The sequence below is a fragment of the Ptiloglossa arizonensis genome, chromosome 5 (assembly GCF_051014685.1).
Source record: "Ptiloglossa arizonensis isolate GNS036 chromosome 5, iyPtiAriz1_principal, whole genome shotgun sequence".
NCBI classification, from domain to species: domain Eukaryota; kingdom Metazoa; phylum Arthropoda; class Insecta; order Hymenoptera; family Colletidae; genus Ptiloglossa; species Ptiloglossa arizonensis.
In genome coordinates this window covers 8,722,123-8,745,132 of record NC_135052.1, presented here as the reverse complement: position 1 = coordinate 8,745,132, position 23,010 = coordinate 8,722,123, and the positions used below count along the sequence as shown (strand labels likewise).

Genomic DNA, 23,010 nt, shown 5'->3' with positions numbered 1-23,010 from the left:
GGAATACAACGTCCTATTTTTTGGAATGAAGTGGTATATAAATCGTTGCAGTTCTTTTGTACTTGTTTTAAAAACAAATTACGTTTATAAAATTTTTGTATATTTTTCGTACCACAGGAGATATGACAAAAAACATCGTTCACTAGTACGTTGAATTTATAGGTAACTCGTAAAATTATTTGTAACAAACATGAGTCTTAACAAACGAAAATGAATAGAACAAAACGAAAACTAGAAAAAAAACTTCTACTATCCTCAATTACGTTATCCGTTTTTAGTCGATAAATCGAGAGCACATTGATATTCGATAGAAATCAGAAATAACATATTATAATCACTTAATAATTCATTTAATCACTTACTATAAATGCAGACATAAAACACAACGGTTTGTCAGGTACTTTATCTATTAACATATCAGTTACACCTAATTATAATCGTTACGAATTACTGTGCGTAATCAGCTCAATGTGTAATGCGAATAAATATTTCTAAAGATGACTATTTAATTAAGTCGTGTAGTATTAATGGAACCTCATATTTTACAAAGCCAATAACTACCGTACTGTACTTTCGATAGATATATTGCACAACATATTCAAATATGTCAATTTGCAAACACCTCTATTATCACAAGTTTATTCAATTCAACCACATGATCACGTTTTGCTACATGACTGCAAGCCAGAAATGCGAATAAAATGTTCAGACAATGTGAGAAATGTACTAGATTTATTTGCAAAGACTCCCAAAATGGACGAATCATTGTTCCAACGATGTAGGTGTTTGTAATAAAAAATAACAAAATAATGATAATAAAGCATTTATATAATTAGGAAATATTACTCGATGGAAAAACACAATATAAATCTTTTACAATTAAAGATTGAAAACGGTTCATTTGCTTCGTTCAAAATTCTTTATAACAGGAATAATATTTCTAACAATTCTTACAATAATAAATTTCAAACTGGCTATGCTTTTAAATACATAGAGGAAGTAGAGAATCTGTTGTACTATTTTCAATAGTACTATCGACAATTTTTGCAAACAGAAATATTAGTAGAAACTGTGAGTTCCCGGAATCCGTTAATCAAAGCCCAGTCAACTGCACACCCCATTGTTGAGTTTGAACTTTCAAACTCAATTTTTACGAAAACAAAGGCCCGAAAACAAAGAATTTTTATTCTTCACTTCCAATTCATTTTTTCCACGATGGTGTCATTCTTTTTACTGTGTAAATGTTTACTGTGTATATATACGATGTATATTATATCGTGTACGTTTGATAAAATTCAAGTACGAAAATATAATTATTTACGTATATACGTAGTTGACCTTTTTCTTCTATATTGGTTTTATACACGTATTTAATAATTTATCAATTTAATTAAAATTAACGGAAAAGGAACGACTACAAATTTCACAGCTGAAAAATAAAAAAAAAAGGCGATCTTGGTTTTGCATGGAATTTAACGACCTTTTGTGCGCTACATACGCAGTACATTTGCTGTGGTTTGCGAGCCTGAAGTCTGCTTTTACGGACACATAACAACGTGATATGAAACAGAAAACAAACCCCCGCAGGTCTGAAAATAAGTTTGAGGAATTGAAACGACCCTAAACTGGGTAGAAAACTCTCCGCGCAAATTTCCCATGTGTAGGATGATTTATTGCATGACTGCACCACACAGCACATCCATGAAATTGAAGAAGAAAGTTCGACGGAATAATCTGACACTCATCTTCCGAGAAAGCGTAATTACAAATCAAAATAGCCGTGTTACAAATATACGAAACGGGGCCATAGAAATAAATCCAAGGGGCGTCATTACTCTTTCTTCGCATGCTCGATTGCTAACTTATTCGATTTGCATCGTTCGCATTGTAAATGCAAGTAATGTTATAGGTTTCGTTTATGAAAACCGTAGATAATTAACTACAACGACAATTTTTCTACAACGAAAAATATCTCGTTCTAACAAACGGAATTTTGCAACCGAAAGACTTCTAGAAATTATATGCACTCTTTCGTTTCTTATCTACACTTGCATTCCTGTGACGCGAAATATAATACACATACAATAAAATTCTTCCCTATTTCCGTTACGTGCGCACGTGTCAACAATAAAAACGACTCAATGTCGATCTTAAACGAACCGTTCACTTAGAGACGTTGCTACAACTCGATCTGAAAAGAAAATTTCATAGTCAAAAAATTGATCGGTTAATAATGCCTTCGAAAGGTACAACGCTTAGGAAAGGTATTTGATACGTGTTACGCCCCTAAAGTATCAAATCCATTACTAATTACCGTCTAGGTACAGTTTTCACGACGTTGAACATACGTATAAAAGAAATATTGAAGATCGTATTAATTATTGCAGAGAGCGACAAGAGGGTAATAGTGAAACGAGAAGCTGGCGGCGAGTTCGGTTTTCGAATTCACGGCTCGAAACCGGTGGTGGTGTCCGCCATTGAACCGGACACACCCGCGGAGAGCTCGGGTCTCGAAATCGGTGACATCGTAATGTCGGTGAACGGCAAAAGTGTCATGGACGCCACGCACTCGGAAGTCGTCAGACTCGCGCACTCTGGCACCGACGTCCTTGAACTCGAAGTCGCGAGAACCTGCAACGTATTGGCACCGAAAGTCGCCAGGCCTGGGACGAAGGAACCCCCCCAGGAGGCGCCACTCTGCTCGGGATACCTCTGGAGGAAATCGGCGACGTCCTCGAACACAGACAAGTGGGTTCGGAGATGGTTCGCTCTGCGTCGTGACAATTGCTTCTATTATTACAAGACTGACGCGGTGAGTGAAGAAATTCGTTTACGCACTTATTCGTTCACGTAGAGATACAGGTGGTACAATAGTCCTCGGTTGTACGAAAGTGACCGATCGAGTTCGTGTATACGGGGAAGGTAGTGTTTTCGTTCCACGAATGGAAGTTTCGTCTCGGATTGAAGTCTAGATTCGGAGTCGCTCGCGGTATACGAACGAGTTCCGCCGAGAGCGAACGAGACGGAGCAACAGCGAGTGTTCGAAATTTTCGATCGACGACGAGTCTTTCTCGACGAAAACGAGTCCAAAGGTCACGTCGTTCGGACCGTTTTTAATTAGTTAAAAGCGATTCGAAAGAAATCGTATTTGAATTTATTTTCGTCGGGAAAACCGATAAATCGTTCGCGTTGAAGAAACAATGGTGGGGATGATCCCGTTTCATTCGATCGAGGAAATATTATTTCATATAACCGGGAACTACTGTACATTATGTGGAGAAACCATCTGTCTACGACGTGGTTAGGTCATTTAGTTGAGTGTCGTCCAGCAAACGAAATATACGCCTTCGTATGTCAGTTCGGTAATTCGATCTCCACCCCGTCGCCCCCAACCCTAGTCTGTAACACGATGACACGTGGTTTAGTCTTTCTAGGATTAAGGACCGCGTATAGCGTTAAAGACGATGTATGAAACAGAATTTAATCAGTCTGAGTAGCTAACAAGTTTACTTTATGCTATACGTTTAATTTAATACGTAGCCGTTAAATTTATTATCATATATTTAGTATACCTGAAGATACATCGCACAATTTCGCGATTAAATTCTATATTAACATTCGCGAACGGTGTACCGTGACGTTATCTATTGCAATCGTAAATAATTTCGATAAAAGAAATCCGGACAAACTACCGGACCGTCGTTGGGCCGTTTAATTTAATATTTGAGAATTCGATATTTTCGTGCGTCGAAAAGTCAAGCAGCAGCCGTTGTTATTCAAAAGCAACTCGAGACACCTAACTTAGGTGGCACAAAAGGCCGTAACTTAAGGAGCCGATCGTTTATCAAAAGAAAAGTCGTCCGACCACGCCTCGTTGGAACGAAACCCATTTAACTTCTGTACTTGCCCACGAATTACATCCATCGAAATGACAAGTGTTTACACACGATCGTTTATTCGATAAATGGTTCACGAGGGTGCGATTCCGTCCGTAGGATTCGCAACCAGTGGGGGCGGTAATGCTGATAAAGTACGACGTAGAGCAAACGCCTGAACTGAGGTTACACAGTTTCGCGATAAAGAAACAGGGTGCACCGACGCTCCGACTCGCGGCGGACACCGAGGAAGCTGCGATCCGATGGACGACTGTCATTAAGGAGGCCATTGAGAGAAACGACCAGGTACATATTGGCGACTAACTTGAAAGTTTATCCCGCGCCTCTGTCCGGGATATGTGCAAAGAACACGCGGACTCGCGATAAATTTCACAAGCATTCTGGATGCAACGTTCGCGTCGAGCACCGTCCAAGGATTTAACGAAACGCGGGAACTTTCGGTCCTTCCGCGAGTTTAAGAAAATAAGATTTGTTTTAAATTCCCGGACTTTGGCGATATAGTTGTGCGAGTTGTTTTACCAGCCAGCATCAACCGGGAAATTGAAGCGTTCCGGGGAATTGCATTGTTCGGTCGGGAAAATTTTATAATAGGATCGATTAAACTAATTAGACTTAGTTCGTGAAATGGAACTCTCCGGTTTTAAATTTTGTTCGTTTAATTTTTCAGCGGTTTACGTTTCGGTCGAATTTCAGCGCACTCGCGTCAAAGAAGTAAAGTACATTAGCGGCTTGTTAGTGTAATTTTAATGGTCTACGTTTAACTTTCATAACTTAATGTTACCGATCGCGTAACGCGATTAAAAGGAATACAATATTTGATCGTAGATAGAATAATTGCTTACTCTTTATGTACGTGTATCGCAATGTAAGAATTAATTGCCCGGAGAAGCTTATTTGTTCCGGTTACTCTGTTTTCCATTGTAGAGTTTCTGATATTTTAGTTTGCCTAGATTTACAACCGAAGTACGCTTTAAATATATGCTTCAAGTTCGATGATAGCTTCGTACTCGACACGTTCCACGTTGTGCCAAATTTTAAATTACTTTCCGTTCGCGCGATAGACATCGATACGTCACGCTGTCAAACTCGCTTTAAATGTTCGTAATGCTTGTCGCGCAATACTTACAATGCTAGAAGTATCATTACCGTCGAGAAGAAAAACCATTGTTCAGAATGTACCAGGAAATGAAACGAATACTTTCGTTTGGACAATTTCTATTTAACGAATCATATTTCGATGCATTGTGTCAAAACATCGGGGACATCGGTGAGGTTACCGAACCTCGGAAAATTTCTAACTCTCGTAGTACAGTTTCTCCGCGACTCGGATATCAAACTCTTTGATATTTCTTGCAACGCTAGAAGATACTATTTTCCCAGTAAAGTATGAAAGAATAGACCGTTCCGTAGCTTCGAGACATTAGCGGGCAACGCCATCTTTAGTAGAAAGAGATCGTCCGCTAACTGGATATCGTTTAACGATATTACGAACGATAATCTTCTTCTCGATGGTGAAAATTGCAAGTCGACGGAGCGGAAAGTGCATCGTGGGTCACTTGCAATCTGCGCGGTGAGGAGAGTGTCGAATCGTCGCTTATCGTCTTCGGTTTGTATAAATTCCACGGTTTCATTCGACATTCCGGGCGTCTTTTACAGGTCGACACCTGGCTCGAAGCATCGTTGAGAATGCGTGAAATGGCAGCGTGCGCCATTCAGAGACCAGATTGCTTCGGATACCTGAGCAAGCAGCAAGAGCACGCCAGAAAAACCTCCTCACCGACCGGCTGGTCCAGACGATATTGCGTGTTGAAAGACGCCGCGTTATATTTCTACGACGACGGTAATGCAGAGAAGGCATTCGGTGTCGCTTGTCTTCACGGCTTCAGGGTGCACGGTAGTGCTCCGACTTCCGGTGGCAGGAAGCACGCTTTCGAGCTACAACCACCGGATCCCACGCAGAGGAGTTACATCTTCGCCACAGAATCCGAAATGGACAAGAAACGGTAGGCAATGCTTTGCGTATTAACCGGGGATTACATTTCCGAATGTGCGGTAACGCTAGACAAACACGTGTACACGGGCAACTCGTAACGTGTATTAGGGAATTAAATATCCAAGCGCTCGATATACGGGTAATTACGAGTTTCACTCTTCGCGTGGTCAGATACTGGCGTATTTACGGTTCGCTTCGTTCGTACCTGTTTGTTTGCAATGTTTGCAATCCGTTACCAAAAAAATTCGACGGTAAATTGCTCGCTGAAAATTCCAATAAGGACGAGAAATTTGTCGCGCGTTAGCAGGGTTTAAACTAGATATTTTAAAGTTTCGTCATAGTTTCGAATCCTTCGATAATTATTTATGAACATTGAATACGGCGAATTTTCTTTTCTTTTTCTCATGCGTGCAAACCGGCTTGGCTTGTGTTCGAGGATTTTAGAAAATGTTCTTTATATTTTTCCTTTATCGATTCTTACTTACTTGTACCATTTTGTGCACATTTATGTTTATATTTCTCGTACTCGATTAAATTACATTTATCGGTTGATTTGCAATTTTTTATTCAGATTTGTTTTACCAATTATTCCGATCGAAATTATTTGGGAATTTTGTTTTGTCAATATCGACTCCGAAATTTGGAAAGCTGTGTTTTTGTATCCTCGAATTAGGAGGACGTGTATTTATGCGCATGAATTGTTGCACACGCGATCATTTACACGGATAAATGTTTTCGAACATACGAATACCCGTGTACTGATAATTGCACGAAATAAACTAGGAATTAATGCACGTGTACATGTGTATTTTCAGAACACGCGAAATAGAGTCCTTTATTTTTAACAGTGTCAGAGACTTGAAACAATGAAATATTAAAAGCAAGCAGAAATATGCGCCAAAGAAAGCACTCAATATATAGGATGTACTTACAATGGGTGACACGGATTTCTTGACCCTCGTTGACCTAATATGGTTATCGATTGTTTACTTGGAACAATTGTTACAAATGACTCCCTCTACGTGAGGTGATTTCTTTAAAACCTTTTTGTTACCGCATCTGTGACAAATTTTCCGAGATACTCGGTCTGCAATACCAAAGATAAATCAAAAACTTTTGTAGTTCTTTGCGATGTCTTTAAAATGATTAAACTCGAGGATACCCCAACTGTGTTGCACTGTTATTGGATACAAATGTAAAAATATAGGTAAAAGTGAAATTTTAAATTGAAGTTAAAATTCATTTAACTATTAATTTTCAATAATCTTGGTTGGCAGGCTTATACGTGTAACACTGGTTTATTAAAACGATAAATATTTCCTGTACGAATCGGTAAATACTTGCCAATAATTTTTAGATTATTTTTTCTTCGAATGATATTCAATGCTTATTAACAGCGAGTCTGATATATGCTATCTACAGCCTGCATTTTAACAATCACTTAAAATGAGTTACATTCTCTTGAATTGAAACAATGTATGAACGTTCATTGGTTTGAATTCATGTGTCAGAACTATTAGAATTGGACACATTTACAAAAATGTTCCTTAACTTTTAACAATAGCTTCGTTTCTATTTCTTCATTTCGGTAAGCTTCAATCGTACACATTACCTGTACTCGTACATATTTTATTAACGAATTTAACGTTTCGAATTTAATACTTTCAATGGTCTATGCTACAATTTTTATCCTCGCTTTCGAGAAATGTAAATTTAATATCTTGCAATTAAAATAGATCCACAAAATGAAAACTGGCGAGGGAATAGAATTTACGAGTGGATAATGAAAATTTGATAGGAATGTAACGCAATTTCCAGCAGTTTTCTCTGGAACGAATTTCATTAAAAACTCTGTTTGTATTTCAGATGGCTCGCAGCTCTCGAATATTCGATCGATCGGTGGATAAAGATTGGTTGACAAAGGCCGATCTACCGTACGAAGAGGCAAAGAAGTCGAAGCAGCGAAGATCCATTAAGGTGTCCTTCGCCTCTTCCTGTTTCCGGTTCCTAACGAACATTGTCGCAGATCACAAACTCACCAACCATTGTCACCGTCGTCTCGATTGTCGCGCGCAAATTCATCACGTGGATCATGTCGCAACTACTCTTCAAATTCGCGATTCTTCGAAAGTCATGACACTTTTAACGTTGGCCATATTAATTTTTACAGAAAAAAAGTCTTGCGAAAATTATCAGCAGAGATGTTAATTTCCTTGTCATGCGCTCTTACAAATACGTTGCTAGAACCGCTAGCCATGTACAACTTGTACGAAAAATATTTGTTGCACGAATTTTCAAACAGACCTTCTTCAACAATTGTCGTTCGACGATTGACACAGACTTTTGACACAAAAAAACCGATCAAAATCCATCGTCACCGATAACGTCGGACTACGATTACAAATTTCGCCGAGATCTTATTCCTGAGAACAATCCAAATAATTGATTACTCGAGTTTTCTAGAGATTGTTGTCCATTATTTCTTTTTGTGGTCTCGAATTTTGTCAAATTTTCTCTTCTAGCTGTCGATATTTCTGATTCTCACGAACTTCGTCGATCTCGTTGTTGCAAATGATTCTAATCCTCCGTTCGTGCAATTTATCACACTTAATGTAGCTAACACTGTTTTACGGTAATTGCTAATTATCAATGGTGTTCTATTTATTAAATATTAAACACTGGAAACACGATTAACACTTCAAGCAACGTTTCTCAAACACAGTCCGTAATTTATTTCGAAATATTAATATTATACATTTAAGACAGATTCCATATTATATATGGAATACTGAGTTGTATAAAAAGTACTCGTGTTATTGTTATATATAATTATACAGTGCACGGAATAATTAAAGCATCATCTGCTCAAATTACTTTCTATCGTTAAGTAAAATTGCCTTTATCTTAACAAATGACAAAAGTTGGGCAATTGGTAAAAATACTTCCATACTAAACCCTCGATATACTTCCCACTCTCCTAATTTGTTTGAGCAGTGCACGACTAAGAGTATAGTAGTAAAGAAAAATAAACAAGAAATATCCAATTGACGTACGTATATAATTGTCACTCGTTAAATGTTTTGGTGTTCATTAGGTATTTATATCCAACTTGCTATCTGTCCTAATTCTGTTCTTGCAATTATTGTCATGTACGTTTTTGTTATAGTACATCGCACAGTAATGCGATAAAAATGCAGTCGATAACGATCTTCGTTAATGTAGGTACTGAGTTTGACAAATGAAAGGAAATACGTCGCTTGTCTTACGAAACAGACAAATGCCATTTACTCTGACTGGGTTGATTATGAGCCAATATTAGCTGAAAATTTTTAGACCTTTGCGCGCACTATGCAATTCTAAATTTTTTGATTTCTCTCTTCACACCAACCTACATCAAAACATTTTTACCCTGATGAATGTACGACTCTAGACTGTAAAGTCTTGTCAAACTTACTGTTACTTCTTTTTTTAGCGTATCTTTATTATACAATGAAGAGTATATTTTTAACAAGAAAATTAAAACGAATGTTACATTTCGATCCTTGATTTTGGGTTCACGTCAGAAATTTGAACTTACTCGTTATATATTCTCTTGTTGAAACTATACTCTTTAATATGTTATTCTAACATACAAACATAAATCATCAATTTACGATACTATTATTATAGTTTTGGAAAATCTTAGTTTAACATTCAAATCATTCTTATTGTTACCTTGATTCACTATTCGCGATTGTTAAATTATTTAGTAATTGCTAAATGCTAAGTGAATCCATAAAATGAACCATGACGTTCTCTTTTACATGAAATGCAACCAACAATTTTTACCTTTTACCATTTACATTATTGTCGTTGCTTCGCTAATTATTTGTTATTATTAAGTGTACCGTTTTACTAAAATTGTATCGTTATTAAATCCGCTTGACATTGCCGAGTTTTTCACTAAGAAATATAGACTTGAACTGGACAAGGACGTGACGAAGTGTTCATTCTTGTCTTAACGATCGTTAAAAATTGAGAAACGGTGCTTCAAGTAATTAGTTCCAGTATCAAGTCAGGCACAGACATCAATACTTCCCGTTGTAGTCCCGAACTCGTGCTCACCATTTAGCAACGATTGTATCTACTCGATTTTTGGATTCGGTTTTTATACATGTGTAACGACATTGCATACTTTATCGATACGCAGGAATTGAAATCTTATTCGTACTTAACGAGCGTCGAACATCAAAAGCGAGAATGAGGATTGTTTATTCACCGATTGTGTCTTGTATTAATTAGAAAGATTCCCACGTTCTCTTACGGATATAGGACTCGATTTAGCTTTTAAGAAGGTGAAAAATCGTCCACTGCGTTTTCACGAATTTCCATGTAAATGTTTACCGAAAACGAACAGCCAGCTACTATAATTGGGACAAAATCAACTGGCCACTCAACGGGACTTCTTCCACTTGTAGCTAGTGTGTCAGAGTGAACACAGGGAGTGATGGATGAGGAAGAAACAGGCTTACCATAAATAAACTCTGATACTTGTACACTTCTGAATAGCATTAATGTCATTAGGAATACTGTAAAATAGTGATGGGACTGAAGCATGTTTTGATACCATCGATATATTTACCACTGAAATTGATACTGTAATCGACCAAGGTGCGTAATTAAAGGGCGGTGGGGTTTCTTAAAATGTCTTTATTCGACTCCGGCTCGCTTCGACAAAATTCCAATAATTGATCTCTAACACGCTTCGCTTAATTTCCAACAAGTGACTTCGTTCCCTACAATTCTAATCCTTAACCTTTCTCACTCGGTGCATCTGATCACGTTCACCCAAAAATTCCTTAACCTGGCGCCATCTTAATTGCTCGTCTTTCGCACTTTCGTTTGGACACCTCACAGATCAGTTCAAACGCTCTTCTTTCACATCTCGGAAACACTTAACTCGCTCGTCTATCCCAAATAGTTCAAATTTTCTCCAGACCACGCGCAAGATTATTCGTTCCCACGTATTAGCACATAAACAATCAGAAATAGTATCTCACTCGTCGCCTAATTGGCGATTGTTCCGAAGATCATCAACAAATCGGCCAATCCTGACAATTGTGATTGTCCTCGATCACGAATCCATGCATACGGCTTTACGTTAATCTTAGAACTAACTATAATTAATATCATTTATATTAACCTAAAATTTCCTAAGCTAATATTAAAACATAAACTTGTATATATTTGTACCGTCTAGATTAAAGATGAATCCATGCATACGGCTTTACATTAATCTTAGAACTAACTGTAATGTATCATTTGTATTAGCCTAAAATTTGCTAAGCTAATATTAAACTTATATATATTTGTACTGTTTAGATTAAAGACGAATCCAAGGCTTCATCTGATCTGGTCCAACGATTTCGGAAAATGGTACTCTTGTCAATTGAAATCTCTCAATATCTTCGACGACGTACCTGTCTTTGTCTAAAACCTTTTTCACTTCATTTGGCCCTCGGAATTTCGGGATCAGCTTTTTATCAATACCGGGTGTAACCGGTGATAATGATGTCGCAATTGGTGATAATCTTAAAAAAAATACGCAACAAATAAACATGGAACCTCTTGATGGCATAAATTACTGCTAAACGTTAAACGCTTACCAAAGTAAAGTGCAGGTTTCAATTTTCCATTCGATTGTTTTTGTATCAAAACAGCACCAAAGCTCGTAGTACTGGATACAGAGTACAATTCTGTTAATAAGTGTGGTGACTGTGCCAATAATTGACTTGCCAATAATTTTTTTCAGTCTCAAAGGCATTGTTTTCTCGAAGACCGAAACGAAATTTAACATTCTTCTTTAACATATCACGCAGAGGTTTCGCTATTATCGAAAATTGTGGGACAAAGCGTCGAAAGTAGCTGGCTAAAAATACAAATCTTTGTTTTTCTTTAGTATTTCGCGGAATTGGGTAGTTTAACGCGTATTCAACATTTTCTATAGGAGGCCGTACTCTCGATTCATCAACCAAATATACCAATGACCCTTGGCGTTGCGATTAAAGCACCGTAGTTCATTTTGACTCGTCTCCCGTCTTTCCGTCCTGTATACCTGACCCCATGGCTGTTTGACGTCTCGCCTTTCTTGCTCGCGTTTATTAACCTGCAGGGTAAGCTTTGAAAAGGCTTTGAGCAAGCCTATCGGTCGTTGCAAAGCATTGCATCCTTGCCTGGTTTCTCAACTCCTGCTCGGACACGCCATCGATGAGTAGGTCGATTAATTCTTCTTGGTCGATACCGACGTCTTCAACGAGAGTCAATTTCTCATGGAAGTAATCCACAAAGAACTCTTCTCTCTTCCAAACTCGTCCTTCGAGTCGCCCTTCGTCGAGCTAATTTGTTCGGGCGATCGTCGAAGAGACGACGTAATTTTTCGAAAATTTGCTAAATCGAAAACATTGCGTTATTAGATTTCCCTCTAAACTACAACTCATTTTCTGTCCTCTGCTGGCTACGTTCAATAACTGATCTCTAACACGCTTCGCTTGATTTCCAACAAGTGACTTCGGTCGCGCTTCCCTCGCACCCTGTATTCTCGCACTCATTCATTCCCTTTCATTCTAATCCTTAACCTTTCTCACTCCGTGCATCTGGTCACGTTCACCTAAAATTCTGACACCCCACCGTTCAATTCAAACGCTCTTCTTTCACACCTCGGAAACACTTCACTGGCTCGTCTGTTCCAAACACTTCAAATTTTAGCACATTAGCACATAAACGATCAGAAATAGTATCTCACTTGTATCAAATCATTCTAAACAATGTGTTCGAACGATTTGTGACTTATTAAGATGTACCATTGTCGTATCGACACCTATCAATAATATCAAGTTTGATACCTGTTTAATTAGATTCGCAACTCATCCGGAATAAAAGAAACGATGGTAACGTCCGACTGTCTGTCCGAACGTCAAACACAATTATTAGTAACATTTTGAGGTTAGAATCTCCTGAATTTTTCATAGTTTACCGAAGAAAAATATACAACAAAACTAACAATACCAATAGTAAGTTTACCGAAACGATGTTTTATAAAGAAAAATAATATTTTGATTAGAAAATGTACTTTTATTTGTATTACATTTCGTATACAATTTTACAATAATGATCTAAAAATATTTTTTCCATTGTATTAGCAGAAATGACGTTAGCTTTAGAACATACAATTCGGACAAAATTAGGGGGTTACTTTAGAAAATAGTGAAAAGTATGCGAACGATTATGTAGATAAAAATTTATTCGAAGTAAAGTAACAAGAGGGCCAAACAATATGGTGGGGGTAGAGTCTCAGCGTCCTTGAGCGACCAATTGATTTTGTTCAGTCCGTAATCATCCTCGTTATACGATTTCCTAGATGCGATGCGTTGTTTGTACTTTATCGTTTGTAAAACCGTTGCCCTATGATGTTGATAAAACGAATACCTGAGTGTCGTTGCAATGTTTATTAATTCAATCGCGATGCACAAAGTGCCATCGCGTGCAACTGCGTCAATGAAGTCGAAGAACAACTTAGGTAAAATGTATACACAGTTGAGTGAAAGGTGTTACTATAAGAATTACGACATCGTTGAATCGGTAAAAATTTCGCGAAACAAACGTTCTGATAAATTTTTTACTCGCACAGGACGATGAGAAATTTTCGTCTGAATAGTAATTCATCGTTCGTGTGATCGAAGGTTCATTCGAAAAATTATTCTTTCATTGATCGTGATTAAGTAATCATTTGTTCGTCGCCATGAATCGTGAAAGTGAACAGTACAACGTAAATTTTGCGATTAAGATATCGTAACCTGTAGATAATTAAGTGCACGGCAAATCGTTGGAACGGAAAGTGAAAAAAAAAAGGTGCAAACATTAATTTCTCCCGATTGCTTGAGTTGTCGGTGAAACTGTTCTTGTAAATAAATAATTGTGAATAAGATTACGCTAAATGCAAATTCAACGAACTTTTACATTTTGTTGATCGTAACGATTTTGAAGAAGCTCTAATTTCGATCAATTCATTTTCGCAGTGTTTCATTTTGTAAACACCTAATCTACCAGATCTTTTAACCCTTTGAGTTTAAACATTTTTTATTTGAAATTAAGGTTGTTAATTTTTCCTAGGATAACGGAGAGAACTTTTTACAAATTTTAATTTTATTTCAAGCTTTGTAAAACTGAACGAGAATGTCCAAAGTAGACAGTTGTGTTTCACGTATTTAAAAAAAAAGAATGTACATTACGCGCGCGAACAAATTACGTTTCAGGTTATGGCGGGTGGTATTCGTTCAGGGACTATCTCCTTGTCCGAGAAAACGACTCCTCGACGAAACAGGACCTGCCTTGACTGTAAACGCAATCTTCTTACCCGCGTACTGTACATCACAGTCATTGGTATACTGTAGAATTACATCTTTCTGAATCCGATAGATCGATGCTCAAAATAATACCGATTAACGAGTTAGTCGAAAACTTTATACTCCGTTTATACGTTTATCGTATCGAAAATTTTGCAAATGGTACAAAATCTGTGACTGAAAGGGTTAACCGAGACACTACGAAAATTTATGTTCAAACTGAAACGCTCATCGAAACAAAGTACCTTTAGGAACGCGTGTTCCGTCACGATGAAACGAAATCAAACGAAGTAAACGATTATACCAACCGCGAGGACTCGAGATAGGATCGAAGGCTTAATTAATCGAGTAATCGTCGTGTACGAAAGCGTCACCGAAATGATAATCCCGCGAGAGATACTATAACACGTGCGAGGAAAAAATCCTACGAGCGAGTGAACCTTCTATCGCGTGCTTGTTGCGCGAGTTCGAAATATCCAACGCGAAACACGCATACAAACAGATACACGCATATACATACGTACACGTACACGTACATACACGCACACACACATATACATACAGGTGCGCGCGTACTCGTGTGCGCATGGAATTGCCGTAATTATATCGCTGTTCTTACCGCCACTATTTGTATCGATACCGAAGAACCGTGCTCACGTACACCGATGTACAAAAGGACGAAGGACGAGACAGCGAATGGGAGAGGAGGCCCGGCGAATTAATGCGAGTTGTCAAGTTGATTGCGACAAGAATCGATCGAGACCGCGTTCGCGAACCGACGAGAAACGAGGAGGAACAAAGGACGTAGACGGGGAAACGCGATCGAACGAACGTCCGATCCTCCACTGACGAAACGACGCGAAAACGCGCGAAATTGAACGACAGACCGCTCAAAAGCACACAGATAATAAAGTAGGAGGTTTAATACAATTGTAGATTGAATTGCGTCAATTATTTACCTGTCACCCTTCGAGCTGGTTTGAAGGATGTTGGTTTTATCGCTGTTTAGATTATGCAGTGTTTAACGATAGGTGGTTTTCTTATCGCCGAGAAAGCCGGACAGCGGTCGCTTTCCTTGACCGGATATGCATTTCTGTTCGTACCAGAGCGTTTTTTTTTTTTTTTTTGAGAGAGACGAGTTTGTAAAATGTCTCGATTTAATTTTCTTTCCTCTCTATGGGTATTCGTTAACTTTCCGATAGTTACATCAATCGAAGGAGTTGCTCCTTACTTCGAATTAGAACTGCCAGATTGGTGGTGGTTGTTCTCGAGCTCGAATGATAATAGTGTCAACAATGGCAACGTACATTTGTAATTATGTCAGATAATAATAATAATAAATATATTAATTATTATATTTTTATCAGTGAGAAATCAATGCTACGTAGTATTTTATCCTTGGGTTCGATTTATGTTACCATCGACATAGTAAGTAGAACCAGTCTTCCTTATTTTGCGACTTCATGGATATAGGTGTGCATACCTGATTTCGCTGGGCTATTGTTTAAAAGTACGTACAGTCTCGGTTGAAGTTCGATTCGAGTTAATTGTTTGCAATATTCGGTCCCTTCCGTAATAATCATTTTGTGTAAAAGCAAATTGCAATATTTTTATATTGTTCGTGAAATATGTTTCCATTATGATTTTTTAATATTAAAATAATCAAATATCTTTCGGATCCTTTCAGTTGTTATAGTGTAGCGCAATCGTATATCTCGGAATACCTAAATTTTTTACATCGAAGTTTTTAAATATTAGTATAAGTCGTAATTTTTACAAAATATTCGGAATAATGATAAAATTGCAAAATTAAATTTGCAATGTAAAATCGTTTTTATCGCAAATCTACCAAAAGGTCAAATGTAACCTTGTCCGTTTCTTTTATTACTAAAAATGAAAATAATTGCTTGAAATCATTGCTTGAAAAAATCGAGATTGTAATAAATGTGGTTAAAGAAAGTATTGTTGTCTTTTCATTGACTTTATAGTACGACTATTATTTTTGCACGCTGAAGAAATTCAAGTACAACATTTTATAGTTATTCGTAATAATAACTTTTATATCAGTAGGTGTAGTATCAAACCAATTGTTCCTATCTAAACGTTCAATGTAGTTTTATTTCTCCATTTAAAATTCCACGCCATCTTTTCATTTCCTTTTTCACACAACCGACCTAAATTTTCAGAGTGCAAGAATCGTTATCTTCGAATTATAATGTTCTTCAAGTCCTTACAATTCTTAACATCGGAAAAGAAAATGGAAGAAAAATGAATGGTTCAAAAATACTTCCGAAATTTGTATCGAAACAAATTTACGGATAAATAAATAATCTATTTCTTACAAGTACCAAATATTGAAAATATAAATAAACGTAAATGGGTAAAGAATCAAGCATCGCATTTATGTTCTGTGATAAATTGCTTCAGGCGCCATGTTGTGGCAGAACTCGTAAGCTGCGAGTACTTTTTAGTTAAACAATCGCTAATTTAAATAGACAAGAATAATTTATACGTACTATTATAAATTAACACAGATAATAGTAATAATTCAATACGTGAGAATACCTAAATGAAAGGTACGACAGGCTTGAAACCTTCTTAATTCAAATACCATGTAACAATAAGGTTACAAATTAAAATGTGCAATTTATTTCCAAGAGGATGATAAAATTAGACCAATGTATTTCATATATTCTTAAATTCGAATAGAAGTTACAACAAGCTTGTGTTTACATGTTTTCAACTTTAAGTAAATATTTTACTTGCAATTCTTCCTTTTAGTTTACGCTGAAAAATCTTCAGTTACTTTTTTCTTTCTCCTTTAACTGATTAAAGTATCATATTTTTTAGATCCACACTTGTATACCGAGAGCTCGAAACTAGAATCGAAACGATCGATAAATATATTTAAACCATGCTCGTTTCGATCATCTAGTTGAATTTCAATGGTCAAGTCATTCGGATGTTAATATTTGAAATATAAAACGAATTTTGAGTTTGCTTGGGGCCCGGTACACGGTTTATCCGAGGTTGAACCGGTGGTATCCGTTTGATAGCAGATAGCAGGCCGAACGACGCTGGTATGTTCTCATTACGCGTCGTGTAAGGTATGCGGCGGCGAGACCACGTTTCTTCTTCTTTTCCTTCTCCTCTCCTCGTTCTTTTCCTGCGGTCTTCCTTCATCTTCTTCTTCCTGACTTCTTTGTCCTTCTCTTCGAAGCTCCTTGGAACAGAATTGAAGCTCCGTTCACACTGACCGAGTATTCTTCTTCGTTCTGCGAGTCAAACCCTCCGATTTCGCGTTTTCCTTTTTACCGAACCCTTTCTTCCTTCACCAACCGCCAATTATTCTTAGGTCAGTCTGTTCGTCTTTAGTCCTTTACGGTTGTAACCGAAAACTCCCCTGGTCGATGTCATAGTATCTTCTTCGCTCGCTTTTTCGGAATTTTAATTCCCTTTTTTCGAACGAAGTTTCGTTAGAAGTAAACGAAAAAGGAAACAAGGATCCTGTTGATATCTGGGATTCGATTACTCGTGGGAATTTTAATTCCTTTATCCTGTTAATTTTTCTTTCCTCTTACTCGTCTTTCGAAATCGCTTTTAAACGATGTAACATTTCTTTTTAATCTCATTGCTTCCTTTTAGCTTCACGTGGCCCTCCGTTTCTTCTTTTCGTTCTGCGATACGTTTTTCTCTTTTTCGCGAAGCTCCATTCAGAAAAGGACACGTACTCTGTTATTTTCTTATTTGACGAAGTTTAACCGTCTACACTTCTGAGCTACACGTTCCTGGTATTTTTTCCAACATTTCTCCTTTTCGTGAGATTCCGTATAGTCTTCGTCGCGTTAAAACATCGAATAATTGGAAGTAGCAGTACACTCTCCATACTTTAATCAAGCTTCGAAGAATTCGTACTTGCCTCTTTTTTATACTCATTCTTAATTTCCACTTTGGTGGTTATATGCATAATCTTTCCCATTTCCTACCCCCTGGAATTCATTTGAAGGAAAACATAAATACGCTCCAACCAATCATTACGATGCTACTTAAATTTTACGACACTACTTCCTTAATTGCGTTTCTTATGCTCTTTCTCCGTTGTATGTTCTTAATCTTCATCTTCATCGGCCACTTCATCTTCCTCTTGGATTCTCTTGGAGGGGAATTAATAACGCATAAAACGTGGTATAAGTTTTGGGGGGGTTTCGGTCGAGAGATAATTTTTCTTTTCCCTTTGCATTTTTCTTTCTTGCTTCTTTCTTTTCGCTTCTTCTTTGCCAGCCACTCATGCTTCTTTCGTGTGTTTTTCTTCAACTTCTGTTGGATTCGAATAAAGGTTCGTTCATAATGGTACAGGAACTTATGAATGAAGCAATAACCGATGCTATGAAAACATTGGTCCTTTTGCATCCATAATAATTTTAATAAAAGAATTATATTTTCTCTTGTGCGGATATAACCGTGATACAACCAGAAAGAAACAATCTCTTCGAAAAGGAAAGAAATCGACAATAGCACAAGAAGACAAACAAATCACCGAATTGAATCTATCGTTGGTAAAGAAAAAACGAAAAGTATCGGATTAGAAATAAATGAATAAAGCTTTAGAAGACGTAAACGTTTTAGTTTCTTTTATTCGATGATTTTAATATCTAAAAAGATCGAGCAGAAATCAAAGTGGCATAAAATTAAGACGCGACGGAGAAACGCTTTGATGTTAGTTTTGCAGAAAAAAGTGAAATTTATTCCGAAGTAGCGGCTCTTAAACGGTTAATCATGGGGTTGTCATAAAACTAGGTAGTTCAGTTTATATCCTCGCAATAAAGTTTCAAGCGGTAGCTTTGTTTGAAATGTTAATGAAACTGTACCGCCAATATTCTGGCATAGATTACTTCTCCTTTTATAGATACTATTTCGTTTCGCAATTTGCTCCGGATTTACTCCGAGCCAGAGCCCTAACGAAATTGTAACAGTATACTGTTAAGTGGGCGTCGTAAACTGCCCTCCTAACACGTAATGTAATTTTAGGCAAAGTCGTATTCGTTTCGGAAGTACGCGAATTAGTTTAATAATATCGCGCAGAAGTAGTATTAATTTCCGCGTTTATTCAATTTAAATTCGTTCCATTGAAGCAATATCATCGTGTACGTTTCAATGGAAAAATCAATACCTACCGTTCGTAATTAATTAGATACTCGATATTTCTCTTCGAACGTGATTCACGTAATACGATGTAAACATTGTTGTATTTTTCGATACATTGAGAATATTGAAACTCTGTCTCCGAGTACTCGACGCTACACTCCATAGATTGGCCGTTCGAAGCCACCGAGAGCTTATCCCCACCACACCGTTTGGTCCTTTTCCCATAACCGCAGACACCCCCTCTCTCTCTAGAGCTGCCACATACGCATTTCAAACACGGACAAGTGTATAGAGTTGGTTATTCTGCGTTTAGATCGGTAAACTTCTCGTCTAACCGATCACAATTCCAACACTGTTCAAGTGTTGTGCTTCCGATCGCTCCCAAACGTTTCTGCTCGGTTAAAAAAATATTCAAATTTTGTACAATCGATAGCAGAGTTCGTCCCAAGTCAGAAAAAGTGGTGTTCCAATTCATTGACTTGGTTTCGTTAACGAGTACCGACAAGAAGGTGTCATAGAAACACGAAGTTACATCGGCCATTAAAGAACTGATTCACAGACAACGGTGTCCATTTGCTCTTTTCCCTGGAACGAAACGCGTCAGCCCAAGGCTAATAGACCGTGCACTGTGAAAGCCGCTTAACTCAAGAATTCCGTCAAGTTCATCCTCGTAGCTGGAAGCTTCGCACGGTCCGACGAAAACTTTAAATGGTGCAAAGTGGAACGCGTCGCTTCTCGATTGGTACGCCGCGTTTTCGAACGGTCGGTGGACATCTCCCGTAGAGGAATTCCCTTTAGCACGGGCTAAATTCGGTGGAATCTTCGCTGAAAGTCGGACGGTTCTCTCCGGCTGTTCGCTCTCTGTCTGTTCCTCCTTCAGTGTTCTCTCGTTCCATGTTTCTTTAGCTTCCAGCACGGTGGTGATCTTGATAACGCTGCACCGGTGGTGGTAGTGAGATGGAGTCTCGGTGGTAGTGGCAGAATGGATTGGGGAGGGAAGAGGAGAGGGAACTAGTTCAGTGAACAAAACGACACGAGAGACAGTTGCACGCTGTAGCAACGCCTCGTCGCTGTCGCTTGGCCTAAAAGCTTGTACGGACTAACTCCTCTGTGACCCCCCGAAACTGCGGATATACTATTCGTATGCGGGCGATCGACTCGTTTAGAAACGGGACCAATCCAATTACACACTTACCAATACCGAAACCCATCGGTTCCCAAGCATTGTGTCGAGTTATCAAACCGATATCAGGGTGACTTGTTATCGGTATTAGGAAAATTTGCTCGTTGACATTTCCTGTAATATCGATACAAGTCAAACATCGGTTGACATCGAAGACGTCAACAAGACCATAGCCTGGCTAATTTACTATAGGAATTGTAGAGTATTCGAATAACCTCGAATGAATCTTTATACAAGAAAATCATTCCAATAAGAATAATCTAATATTTGCCAGTTTCTAGTAAAATTTACCGTAGTAATAAATTTTCCTACCGAATTACTTTTTTATACGAATCGTTATCTCCGTGAAATTATTATTGGTATCGTTGTACGTGTTGCGTTTACTTTATTCTCTTAAGTTCGAAAGACGATTCCAACTTCAAAAAATTAATAATTACGTTTTACGTTCAGACTGATAGTCAGTCGGTTGTTACCATCGCCTCTTTCACTTCTGACGAATTGTGAATGTAGTTATACAGGTATAAAACTTGATGTAATTGATATGTATCAATTCGATAGTCGCATTACTCAATAAGTTTTAAAAGAATATCAATTGCAAAGGTAAATGTATCTATAATATTGAAACACAATTGACTCCCATCGCCAAGTTCCTTTAATTATTACGCGGTTTTGCAGTACATATATTCAATGGTACAGTAATGTAATTTTTCAATGAGCGGATGTCAGAGAGTCCACCAGTGATCATTTCAAGATGAGGGCAATTTTAGCGACAGCTGGAGTACAGGAAAAGATTCATTTACGTTTCGATCCAAGGGTGAGTGTCCTTCAATTTAGAAATACAATAATTATTCTCTAATCTTTTCAAAAGTATTTAAAACATCCGACGAACAAAATATATTTCTATAAAAGGGCCACACCCTTAGCTCGAAACATAAATAAATTATTCATTGACTATTCCGACTTCATAGAGATTTTATTGTACTTAATTCGGTAGGAGAACAGGAATTACAGTGTACCTACCCTACTGACAAAATTAAAACGTCAAAAGGAACGAGCAGAAACGTAGAGAAGAAAATGAACAGAGCGTTGAGAAAAGTTGAAACCAAAATTTACTACTTACCGAAATAGACGAAAAATTCTTAGTAGAATTTATGAAACTCCATTATTTATATTACTGAAAAGTATCACAATAACATCTATTTTCGATATGTCCCACTCGCGTTTGATGTTTATATAATTAAAAAAAAAAGAAGACAGTAATTGATTTCGTGTCAACTATAGTCGTGTACGTGAAAGTGGAAAATCTTCTGATATTTGAATGAATTATAAGAGAAATTGAGTATACAGTAAGGAATAAATTGAGAAACTCTATGTCTATAAATTTTTTAGGCAGTTCTGGCACGTTCCATACGTGATATGTCACATTATAATGTCGTCTAAATATCAAATCTAAGTTATATACCGTGTAACGTGATGTGCATGTCGAAGAAAACCTAGAAGCTGTTGGGCAAGTGCTCACATTATTCACGGCTCGTAGCTGTCATGTCCGTGATCACTCGCAACACTTTTTTTATTTCATTTGCATTCGTAGAGGAAAAGCTCGTTAATACGTTCTGTCATAATTTCGTAATTCCAACTCGTAAAGTGACAACAGCCAGAACGAAAAGAAAAAATCTCGGGACTCGACAAACGAATATCAAAGAAACATTTGTCATTATTTTCGTAACGAAGATATTTTGATTTTTTGAAGACATTGAAACACACAAAATATTGCTCAAATAATTCTATGGTTGAACCAAGGATTGAGAAAAAATACGAGTACATTAATACCCAATTTGTCAATCCAGTCGTCTGTTACTTCAAAAAATCTTGAGAGATAAGTATAACAGAAATATAACGAGAATATGTTCTACATGTTCATCATTAGTCTTCGTTTTTATACATAGGATTCTCTTGGACGTAAAATCACATACATACGACGTGGTATTTTGCATCAGAGTACTGCACGCCATTTGGTATTTAAATGTAAAATACCTGTCATCGGAGTCCCATTTTTTTCTTTCCCGTTAAAGTAACCACGTGAACCATCTTCCTGAGTATCTGGGCCTTTTAGGAAACGATTCGTCACCACGCATCGTTATGACAGCCTCCTGGAGCAATTCGTCAACGTTTCATCTCTTTGTGCCTTTTTGCGTTACATTTGCAAGAGACGAAGCGCAAAATAAATTGGTCGAATCGTTAGAAGTCTTAAAATCAAAGGAACTACTTTTGCGCACGGTAAATATACTGCTTCGAGAAAACTAAGATGAATTTAATACATTGATATAAATTGAATAAAACACCGCACGAATTTAAATTATTAGAAATCATTCTTTAAATTTAAATGGTATAAATTTAATAAAAAAATGCTGC

At 37.4% G+C, this 23,010-nt stretch overlaps 1 protein-coding gene and 1 long non-coding RNA gene across 3 annotated transcripts in view; one reads left to right on the top strand and one right to left on the bottom strand.

Moving 5' to 3' along the window:
* Positions 1 to 15,205, top strand: part of LOC143147586 (uncharacterized) — a 73,775-nt gene extending 58,570 nt beyond the window's left edge. For both annotated transcript variants that reach the window (XM_076312948.1, XM_076312947.1), the window contains exons 14-17: positions 2,388 to 2,812; positions 3,996 to 4,181; positions 5,553 to 5,899; positions 7,756 to 15,205. In XM_076312948.1, coding sequence (XP_076169063.1) covers positions 2,388 to 2,812; positions 3,996 to 4,181; positions 5,553 to 5,899; positions 7,756 to 7,807 — 1,010 coding nt within the window. In that variant the 3' untranslated portion in view covers positions 7,808 to 15,205. The remainder of the gene's footprint in view (positions 1 to 2,387; positions 2,813 to 3,995; positions 4,182 to 5,552; positions 5,900 to 7,755) is intronic.
* Positions 15,206 to 17,117: 1,912 nt separating this feature from the next.
* On the bottom strand, positions 17,118 to 19,600 carry LOC143147280 (uncharacterized). Its single transcript, XR_012992222.1, has 2 exons — positions 19,445 to 19,600; positions 17,118 to 18,587 (listed from the first exon to the last, which is right to left on the bottom strand). It is a non-coding gene; the product is annotated as an uncharacterized LOC143147280 (long non-coding RNA).
* Positions 19,601 to 23,010: the final 3,410 nt, after the last annotated feature.